The 11863-nt window shown below is 39.6% G+C and overlaps 1 protein-coding gene across 5 annotated transcripts in view; it reads right to left on the minus strand.

Annotated features, from left to right (window-relative positions):
- BMPR1B (bone morphogenetic protein receptor, type IB) overlaps positions 1–11863 on the minus strand; it is a 170263-nt gene that overhangs the window by 30072 nt on the left and 128328 nt on the right. For all 5 annotated transcript variants that reach the window (XM_010848333.1, XM_010848330.1, XM_010848329.1 and 2 more), the window contains 2 exons: positions 6858–6960; positions 6245–6347 (listed from right to left, as the gene is read on the minus strand). In XM_010848333.1, the coding sequence (XP_010846635.1) occupies positions 6245–6347; positions 6858–6960 (206 nt within the window). The remainder of the gene's footprint in view (positions 1–6244; positions 6348–6857; positions 6961–11863) is intronic.

An 11863-nucleotide genomic window follows, 5' to 3' on the forward strand; every position in this document is an offset into this window, starting at 1 on the left:
GATAATACCAAAGCTAAGTAACAGCATTTTAAAACAAATCTGTAAAGTGCTCAAAATATTTTTTTAGTTGAATAAGAAATCAGAAGGTAAAGTTGAGCTTAGAACATCCTGTATTATAATGTTACTTAACCTACATTGGAAGTTATTCTATTTCAAAACAAACAAAAAGGTGTTTCTGACACATTTTGTATGAAGTATATACGCAGTATACATAATTCCCATATTTAAACACACAAAAACCCACACCTATTCCAAAAAATTATACAAACTTTGGTTTTGTAAAACCTAAATTAGAGGATCCCATTTAATAAAGGAAAGCTTCTGTTCACTTTAACACCAGTCTTCCACTCCTTTAAGTGCTCATTTGAAAAAAAAAATTTAAACAAAAATAAGTAACTTGAGAGGAGAAAAGAAACCTCACCAAATTCTCCTGCCTATATATCATTTCCAGAGAACATTTTACTCACAATATCTCGGTCAGATCATGTGATGCTGAGAGTGTAGGTATACATCATTCTTCCGGGGCCCCTTCATCACTAATTCTGCAGGCAGCAAGCCAGACACCAGGGCACCACGACTTCTCCCTACAAGCCTGTCCATCAAAACAGACATCTCTCCCTCCTCTTAGCACTAACTGCAGTGTTACTGGGCTTCCCGAATCAAACTGCATCATTTATGATGAAGGTGCTGCATTTGATCTAATTACTTTTTATAATTCTTTCTTCAGGAGAAAGAATATCATCCCAGGGTATTATGCATTGCTGGTGCTGATATAAAATAAGCAAAGGAAAAAGAAAACTAATATTCATAAAAGAATTTCTGCTGCTTTCTGGCCACCCTTCATCATCTTTTTTGTGAAATAGAAGATGACAAATAAAATTTCAAGCTTCTAAATATACACTGATAAATATTTATTGGATGCGGTTTTGTATCTCTAATATCCTGCTAAGCAAACGCATCCAAGTTGGGGTAGGAGGGAAGGGGAAAAAAACTGGATAGATAGAAAAGGTTTTCTTGCTTATTTTTTAATCAGCAAACTTACTTGTAGGTATTTATAATTAAAGAGGCTTAGGTGAGGTTTTATTATAGATCTGAGTAGTACTAAGTGTAGGGGTACGTGCATGCCTGCATGCTAAGTTGCTTCAGTCATATCTGACTCTTTGAGCCCCCATAGACTTACAGTCCATGGCATTCTCCAGGCCAGAATACTGGAGTGGGCAGCCTTTCCCTTCTCCAGGGGATCTTCCCAACTCAAGGATGGAACCCAGTCTCCCACACTGCAGGCAGATTCTTTACCAGCTGAGCCACAAAGGAAGCCCATTCTAGAATGAAGAAACTGCTAATTGTGCAAAGCAAACATAATAAACAGAAGGCGTGTAAGTAATCATATTGTTGTTTACTGATTATTTTGTGATATGGCTAACCAGCCACTACTTACTTAGAGCTTTCCAAGTCTTAGATACATAAAAGCCTTTTTCCCAACAGTGTCATTCAGGGTTTTGTTTCCCTTTTCTTTGTTATAGACGATTCAGGGTGATGTGGTCCAAGGCCCACTTCCCATCTCCAGTGCTCACTCTAGCTGTATAACCTTCACACGGTCCTTGACCTCACTGCTCCTCAGCTGCATGTCTGTGAAATGGGGACGATGGTAATAGTGCCTTCCCCACTGAGCTGTTATGAGGATTAAATCAGTTAGTATATGTAAAGTAATTAGAAAAGTACTTGGACAGCAAGAAAATCAAACCAGTCAATCTTAAGGCAAATCAACCCTGAATAACTCTTTGGAGTTATTCCAAAATAACTCTTTGGAAGGACTGATGCTGAAGCTGAAACTCCAGTGTTTTGGTCATCTGATGTGAACAGTCTACTCATTGGAAAAGTCCCTGATGCTGGAAAAAACTGAGTAGAGAAGGAAAAGAGGGCATCAGAGGATAAGATGGCCAGATGGTATCACCGATGCAAGGGACATGAACTTGGGTGAACTTTAGGAGATGGTAAGGGACAGGGAGGCCTGGCTTGCCACAATCCGTTGGACTGCAAAGAGTCAGACATGACTGGGTGACTCAACAACAACAACTTAGAAAAGGGCCATGGTAAGTAAGCACTCCACCCATCTTAGCAAATGTGATTATCATGGTTATGATGATACCTTCCACTGCCCTCACCCACAAAACTGGCCTGGGCTCTGAGCTCTGGCTCCCTTCAACTGTACCTCTTCCCGGTGAGCAGTGGGTTTGCAAAACTCCAGTGAAGTGTCCATCCAGATTTGTCCCATCCCACTCTCCATTTAAAACACTGGCCATTGCCCCAAAGTCTGAAATTCTACCTAAATGGCCCCAGGCCTGTGTCTGGGGACTGTACAGCTCCCTGTCTCCTTGAAGGTGGACTGAAGAACTAGTGTACTTACCCTAACCTTTGACAAAGAGGTGGCGGAGGTTGGCTGGGGTAAGACGTGTGGGCGGAGCATAAACCAGAGGGCCAGGTGTTTGCCCAACATTAAGCTTCTGATTACTGAGGCATCTATTCCAAAACCTCTATCTCGAATAAACATTATTACCAGCTGCATGACGCAACTACTGGTAAAACAACTAGGAAGAAAGCAGGTGACCTGCCAACGAAGTTCCCTGGATAACTGACCACCTTAAGAACTCCACTTTCCCTTCCTATACCCTCATCCCCACTCTTATGTTTTAAATTGGCCAATATTTTTGTAACCGTGTAGGGTGACAAACATTAGCTAGACTTATTGTGGTAATGATTTTGCAATACATACAAATATCGAGTCATTATGCTGTACACCTGAAACTAATATAATGTTATATGTCAATTATAACTCAGTCATTTAAGTTAATTAATCAATTTGCCAATAAAGGGTGAACCTATGAAATCCTAGGCACCCTACTTTTGACCCCAATAAAAGCAGAAGCCCAGGTCCCCACCCCAAATGCCTGTGACCCTGCTGTGTGGCCCTCAGGTGTGCTGTGTAACCTCTAGTTTCTGCAAATAATACATCTTTTCTCTCAGATTTCTCTGACAGTGGCTGCTGAGGTGAGTTTTATATAATAAGAACCACATGGGGCCCTCTAGTCACAACATTGGCTCCAGTTGAAGAAATGTCTGTGGGGGCTGCCAGAGTGGTGTGGACCCAGGTAGGTGCTTCAAGCATTCCGAACCAACAGTATCTCTACCACAGACATGAACAGGTGTCCAGCTGCCTGCGTGAGAGGCTCCTCCCCGTGCAGGATCCCCATCACTCCCCCTCCCACACTGCAGTGAATAAATCAAGCATTCTAAATGCAAAGTTGGTGTTCTTCACCATTATAAAAATACACTTGTTAAATTCAGTTAATGGAAAGTATTTTATTTACCAGTCTGCTATATTGGATTATATGAGTTTTAAATAATTAGGTAATGGTATGTGATCTTCCATTTATATTATTGCCCCAGCTCCACAAAAGTTAGGGTTGGTCCTAAGTATTACAACAGCAGCTATAATTAAAAATATCAAAATAAGACGGTTCCATGTCTCTTTAACACCCCTTTTCTTTATTTTGGGTTTTATAGCAAAACATACATACAACATGTCTCCAATACAACTACATGTAGACATATATACATAAGGCTGAAATGCAAATGTTTCTGACCAAGGCATTACTGATGTTCAGTAAACATATATAATATACTTCCTGTAAAAATGCTGCCCATGTATATATGGTAGAGGCAAACAACAACAACAACAACCCAGCAGCTCTGTGGTATATTTATGTAAACATGACCAGTGCTCTCAGACCACAGTCTTCAGTGACTTTTACTGGACCCCAAAATGACTGCACCAAAAATGGTGAGGTGGAACCTACACAGACCTCACCTAGGCATACCTAGGATCTTCGGAGTTCAAAACAGTAACCTTTAAAGCCACTAAACTCCGCACCTTCAAATCTATCACTGGTATAATTCTCACATAATCCACCAGCCACATCAGCATCCACTTTCCTGAACAGAGGACTTGCCTTCCCAGTACAACTGCTCTTCTTTCCAAAACCTTTTCACTCAGTTCTCTAGAACACTCAACCTCCTCAGAGAATCCCCGCCTGTCTGCCAGGTCCTAACTGGAATCTGGTTCCACCTACAGGACAGTATGAGAACTGCAGCCCTTTCAGCATTTAAGTCCGTTTTCCTAATCCCTACTGGTAGGATTTCCTCCTCGAGGGAAGTGATTCTAGTACATCCATCTTCATTTCTCGCACTCTTTACCCACCTCCCGGCCCCAAGCCCAACACATCAGCCCCTGTATCAGTGCTATTCAAACTGCTGCCTATAGATCGCCTACTTTTTGCTACTGATTCATGAGGGAATAACAACAAAACAAAACAAACATTTAGAATTTCATAGCAGTTTGAAATCAGTGGACTTCTCTTTGAACAAGGTGTTGTCAAACACACACTGAGACACAGTGGTGCTAGCCACATCCACACACAGGTCTTTTTCTACCAAACGTGTTGCCCAAACTTTAATGTGCGTATAAATCACTTGGGAAATCTCATTAAAAATGCAGGTTTAGTAGTCTGGAGTGAGGCCTGAGCCTCTGCATGTCTAATGAGTTTCAAGTGATGCCGGTGCTTCTGATCCACAGGCCCACTTTGAACAGCGAGGCGTCAAACAACTGAATTAGACTTTTCCCAACCAGCTATGCTATTTCACATAACTGCATTTTGCAAATCTTTCTCAAATATTACACACATTAGACTGCCTCTGTTTAGAGTCATTGCTATTCACAGACTGTGCAACCTTGGGGAAGTGAATTAACCTCTCAGTGCTGCAAAAGCCTCATATTTAAATGGGGACTAAAAATCCTAAATACCCGACAGGACTGTTGTGAAGCTCAAATGGTTTAATTAATGTCACAGTTACTAGCATAATTCTTGGCTTATGTTAGCCATTTTCATTTTTAAATTGTTTATTTCTGCCTTACCCACTTGGCAAACTTCTGTTCGTCCTTAAAATTTGCTCAAGTATCACATCTATGCAGTATTTTGACATCCTCCTACTCCAAAATGAGCCACTCTTTCGTTTCTACTGAGATTTTTCCTGAGTATAATTATTTCCATGTTTCTCTCTCACAATCTAGTGTGCTAGTCTTGAAAGCAAGAATTTTCTTCATTCATTTCTGATCCCTAACACCTAGCATGCTGACTGGCAAAATTAAAAAAGAAAAACTGCCTGTGACTTTTTGATGTAAACTATTATGAATCAATCTTACAGAGCTAGGCTATAGGAACAAATGTTATAAAATATCATCAGAACACAATAAGGTCATTGTATTTTGTTGGGAAGATATTCTGTTAAGAAATAAAAATCAATGATGATAAATCATCTTAAGCTACTTTTTTAAGACTTAGGACTATGACAATTACAAATCATTTATTTTGTGGTGAGACCAAGAAAAAAGGAAACATGGGGGCTGTTTTTAACCAAGAGTCATTGGGGATGCGGTGTGTGTCTTTTTTTAATGAGCAACACTAAATGTGTAAGTCTTAGAACTAAACTTTCTAGATATTTTCTCAATTTTATCAATATATATGAATTGACTAAAAGGTAGTTACTCTAGCATAAATAAAAGGAAATGCCATGAAGCAAATGATCTGAATTAACCCTTTATACAAAGGTCCCCAGCCTCTGGGATCTAATGTCTGATGATCTAAGGTGGATATGATGTAATAATAATACAAATATAGTGTACAATAAATGTAATGCACTTGAATTATCCTGAAACCACCTCCCCTTGCAGTCTGCAAAAAAAAATATCTTCCAAAAAACCAGTTCCTGGTGTCAAAAAGGCTGGAGACTGCAGCTTTATAAGGTCCTTATTTTTAAAACAAATGTAGCCAAATAGCAGTCTTTGAATCAAGCACAACTTCTGAATAACATTTAGGGGTAAACAAAAAACACTTTCTCCCTCCTCTATCCTCTTGAAACCCACTCCAAGCTCTAGTCACTAGTTTTCTGAGGGAAGTAAGAACAGGGTAAAGAAGTAAATCTTAAGAGTGAAGTCAAATGTGACTATTTTCCCAATAACTCCCTGTATTCATCTCTGAATGTCAGTTTCACTGTCATCTTGTCTCGGCCCTCTGGGCCAGGAGTAAGAAAACAGTTCAGGTAGATACATTTGGAAAAGAGAATAATTCAAGTGTTTATCTTCTTTATGCCTAAAACTTTTCCAGCCTGTGAGCCTTCCTCTCCTTACCTCTGTTTTTCAGCGGAGGAAGTGTGGGATGTAGATCTTTATTACATTCATTCCGTTCTGTGCAGCATTCAATGGATCGTCTCTGATGAGGAATGGGAGTGTCCTGAAATTGAAACCTGACAGCTATTAATAGGTTTACCCCAAATTTCAAAGCCATATCACCTAAAACTAGCAAATTAACACTCTTTACAGAACTGACTTAAAATTCTAATAATTTTATTCAGACATGCTGAAATGCCGTATTAGGTAATTTCTTTCAAATCATCATGTATATTCTTACTGCAACTTGCACTTCCACAAAATTACTATTTGCAATAACCAGTATGCATAGTATAAACTCAGGAAGAAGGCTTGGCTTAATGCAATTAACCAAATCAGAATTTAAGCAAGATGATCTAATGAGTCCCTAAGCCAAAAGTTAACAGCAAAAATAAAATGACTACTTGATTTCAAAATGAAGGGAGAACTGACCCAATGCAAATTTTCTAATTATTGTCCAAATTACTGAAAACAAGCAAGTCAAAAAAAATTCTATTTTATCTTGCTTGAAACTTAGCTGTTTGCAATCTTGCCAATAAAAGGTTACAAAGTGGAAGCAAGGTATCTTCCTTACCCGACACTGAAAATCTGAGCCTTCTAGTCCTAGACATCCAGAAGTGACCACGGGCATTCCAGAGTCATCTTCTTCTATCATCGTGAAACAATATCCATCTGTGCTAAAGATCAAACAGGCAAAGTAAGTGTGTGTGTGCACATGAGAGAGAGCGAGCGTGTCCAGGGTAAAAGGAATTGAAGATGTTTACCACTTGTTTTGGGCTTCCCTGGTGGATCAGTGGTAAAGAATTAACCTGCCAATGTAGGAGATTCGGGTCCCAATCCTTCAGTCAGAAAGACCCCCTGGAGAAGGCAGTGGCAACCCACTCCAGTATTCTTGCCTGGGAAATCCCATGGACAGAGGAGCCTGGTGGGCTACAGTCCATGGCATTGCAAAAGAGTCAGACACAACTGAGCGACTAAACAACAACAACAATCATTTATTTCATTACAAACAAGAAGAAAGTAAAAGATCATATAACAGGTTATTATCTGATTAAAGAATCCCAAAACTTCCTTTTAAGTTGATTTAATTATCATAAACTATGTACTCATATATCCTCTGTCTAGAAACTCATGAGAAAGGATCCAACATTTCCATATAACATATAAATTAACAGCATTTCTGGCCCTTCATAGCTATCACCTTTAGAAATCCACTCCAAGAGGAAGGTAATAATATGCTTACTTTCTATATGAAGAAACTGAGGTTCAGAGATCTTGAGTGATTTCTCAAAGGCCATACAGCTAGTGAGAGGCACAACTGAGGTGAACCCATGCAGGTGAGTGAGTATTCTGGTTCTACTTGCTCTGAGGTAGTGAAGTGAATTTATCTCTTCCTAAGGCGTACAGGGGAGAAGGCAATGGCACCCCACTCCAGTACTCTTGCCTGGAAAATCCCATGGACGGAGGAGCCTGGTGAGCTGCAGTCCATGAGGTCGCTAAGAGTCGGACACGACTGAGCAACTTTGCTTTGACTTTTCACTTTCATGCACTGGAGAAGGAAATGGCACCCCACTCCAGTGTTCTTGCTTGGAGAATCCCAGGGATGGGGGGAGCCTGGTGGGCTGCCATCTATGGGGTTTCACAGAGTCGGACACGACTGAAGTGACTTAGCACCAAGGCATACAGGGGGCTTACAGACTACGGAGAAGTAGGAATTGGAGTCAGCACAGCCTAAGTGAGGTGACTAAGACTGTGCCATGCAGTAGCTCACTCTACTTTCAGGATGGCATATGAAAACATTGGGCTTTGTGGCAACAAGTCCGGTCTTAATTTGAGTGTGGGGTAAGGATGGACAGCAGAAAGAAGGGCTTTTACCATGATATGAAAGCCACAGAAACAATATTTTTAATTTTTGTCTGGTTTTCTACACTAAAAAGAATTTTCACTTAGAATCTCATTTAATCCTCTCATGAATAATGACAAGTAATATTTCTATTTCACAAATAGGTAACTAAAGGTTATGAGAGTCTAACATACTTGTAGAAGGTCACAAAACAAACAGATAGAGAATCATGTGTAGCATGAAGGACTTCTTGCTTCTTTCTCATAGCTTTTCCAAAGTCCCTCCAGGGATTAAAAATGAAAAACAAGGACTATTATATATAGAACAATTTTTAAACAGACATTACTTCACAAGTTTGGGTGATGAATGCAAAGAGACTCCCAAAATAAGTCATAAACCACTACTGCCTGTGCTAAGAAATAAACTACTGAACTACATCCCCATCTCTTTCCTGAGAGAAAGATGTATGTCCATGGTCAGCGTCCAACACAGGCGTGACTACACAGACCTAAAATGAAGGCAATAAATGAAAGAACCATCCCTTAGAAATCTACCTCAGACAATATAAGCAAACAATAACCATGTGATTTTTCTTTTATCCCTTTCCTATACATTTCTTTTATCCCTTTCCTATATACTTACACTCTGTGTGTAAATTGCATTTCTCATCAAAAGTAAAATTCAGGAATTAAAAATAAAGTTATTTTAAGCTTCTGACATTAGGAAATCATAGCATGACTAAAAAAGTTTGATACAATATGTTAAATCTAAAAAGACTAATTTCTCCTTATCCAGGAGGTCCCCTTAAGTCAAAATCTGAGTATAGAGAAATGTAATTTGACACAACTTCTAAGAATCAAAAAAGAAAAGGCTGGTAAAGCTGTTGGCATGTTACTTTTACAATGTCCTGTTAAATGTAAAGAAACATCAGGAAGAGTAAATCCAAGCTTTAAAAATGTACTGAGGGGCCACTCCCTTATCCGTGAAGAGGAGGAAGCTAAAATAGAGGATGGAAACAAGATTTTTGATGGAGAGATGCTGTAGTGTATACAGAAGTAGAAATAAAATGTACAAGAAAACATGAAATGTTATAAACCAACATTATTTCAATAAAAAAATAAATGTTAAAAAGGGGGTGGAGAGGGAGAGAGGCCCTAGAGAAAGAAGTTGGTGTCCTATACGTTATAAATCCGGATACAAACTGAAATACTTAGTTGGAGGATAAGCAAGAGGGCAAGAGAACCATCTCAAGTGCATATTACTGACAATAAGACAAAAATAATTTATAAACTTCTTACTGAAATTGCTAGCTAGGAAGGGCCATTGACTGGAAACCAGTAGTGCAATTACAGACACTTAAAAATTACTTGAGAACTTTCAACTCTCGAGCAAGCACAAATATAAACACAACTGCACTCTGGAATCAAAGCCGATCAACCACCCACCACTAAGAGACGGCTGCTGAATGTCACCAAAGGCATCTGACTTTACTATGGGCTTATCTCAACATTCTGCTGCTTGCTTCCATATTTAAGTACAGGTTTCAAATGTTTTATATAGATTGCTACCCGTCATCCCTAGAGTGTTGAAAGTGATAACAAGAGATGAAGAATCATGAGAAAAATAAAAGGTGAAATAATTTTATACAAAATTGAAAGCAGTGAGATGCATATATGAATGCAGGATGAATCATTTGATTACAGTAATGATAATGAATTTTAAAAGACAATTCAAAAGGAAGGAGAGGCAAGATAGAGGCAGGGATTAAGAGGTACGAATTACCATGTATAAAATAAATAAGCTACAAGGATATATTTGTACAGCATGAGAAAATATGGGCATTATTTTATAATAACTTTAAATGCAGTACAATCTATAAAAATACTAAATAATTATGCTGTATATATAAAACTAATGTAATACTATAAATCAACCAAACGTCAATAAAAAAGACAACTGATGTGACATTTCAAAAATTCTGCCCCTGTGTTATAAAGTCAGCAAAAGTAATTGACAAAACAGTTGCCTATAAACATTATCAGTCATCAGTACTGAATGCCTCTCAACATAAGGCCAATTCATGAAAAAGCAAAGCATTTGAAAAAGTAAATGTCATATGAGGTCAAAGTAGATAATAAAACCTCTGTTACAACCTTGGATAGTTCTACAGGTTCATGCCTCCTTGAATATGCCCAGTATTTCACAAGCAAAGAAATCTGGAACATATTGAGAGAACATTGAGGATAAACTGCCTTGGGAGATTTTCAGTGTGCCTGTGAACATTTACTAGTAAGTAAGAAAGGGATCAGAGAAAGCAATGGCACCCCACTCCAGTACTCTTGCCTGGAAAATCCCATGGACAGAGGAGCCTGGGAGGCTGCAGTCCATGGGGTCTGGAAGAGTCAGACACGACTGAAGAGACTTAGCAACAGCAGCAGCAAGAAAGGGATACACTTAGTTTAAAGCTTGGAGGGACCAAATGATACTCCTTAGGTGGCTGTGCATCCTGAGCCTGGACGTTTTGCCTGTTTTCATTTGGGGTCAAATGGATTTATAAACAGTAGTTCAGTTGGTAAAGGATCCGCCTGCAATGCGGGAGACCTGGGTTCGATCCTTAGGTTGGGAAGATCTGCTAGAGAAGGGATAGGCTACCCACTCCAGCATTTCTGGGCTTTCCCGGTGGCTCAGCTGGTAAAGAATCTGCCTGCAATGCAGGAGATCTGTGTTCGATCCCTGGGTTAGAAGATCCCCCGGAGAAGGGAAAGGCTACCTACTCCAGTATTCTGGCCTGGAGAATTCCATGGGCTGCCTCCATGAGGTTGCAAAGAGTCGAACATGACTGAGCCACTTTCACTTTCACTTCTGGACCCCAACTCATTCGTTGCAGAGTGAGGGCAAGGTTTATAAGGTTTACGCAAGTCTTTGTCCCTTTAATTCTATTCTTCCACTAAGATGTTATGCTTCTTTATTATAAACCTCAAGTTATCCAAAAATATAACCACCACAGTTGAGAAGGGACTATTGTAGAAATTTTCTTCTAACTGGTTTAGATCCTTATAAAGATTAATTTAACTATAAAATATAATTTTTAAAGTAGTAGTTAAAAAGGAGTTTATCTGATCTGCTCAATCACTGTGATAGGAAATTTTAAAAGCAGTAATAAAATAATCTAAAAATCACCAAGAAACTCAGTTCAGTTCATGTCGCCCAGTTGTGTCTGACTCTTTGCAACCCCATGAATCGAAGTACGCCAGGCCTCCCAGTCCATCACCAACTCCAGGAGTTCACTCAGACTCATATCCATCGAGTCAGTGATGCCATCCAGCCATCTCATCCTCTGGCGTCCCCTTCCCCTCCTGCCCCCAATCCCTCCCAGCATCAGAGTCTTTTCCAATGAGTCAACTCTTCGCATGAGGTGGCCAAAGTACTGGAGTTTCAGCTTTAGCATCATTCCTTCCAAAGAACACCCAGGACTGATGTCCTTCAGAATGGACTGGTTGGATCTCCTTGCAGTCCAAGGGACTCTCAAGAGTCTTCTCCAACACCACAGTTCAAAAGAAGCAATTCTTCGGCGCTCAGCTTTCTTCACAGTCCACCTCTCACATTCACACATGACCACTGGAAAAACCATAACCTTGACTAGACACACATTTGTTGGCAAAGTAATGTCTCTGCTTTTGAATATGCTATCTAGGTTGGTCATAACTTTCCTTCCAAGGAGTAAGCATCTTTTAATT

Source organism: Bison bison, unplaced genomic scaffold (assembly GCF_000754665.1).
Source record: "Bison bison bison isolate TAMUID 2011002044 unplaced genomic scaffold, Bison_UMD1.0 scf7180017864263, whole genome shotgun sequence".
Lineage (NCBI taxonomy): Eukaryota > Metazoa > Chordata > Mammalia > Artiodactyla > Bovidae > Bison > Bison bison.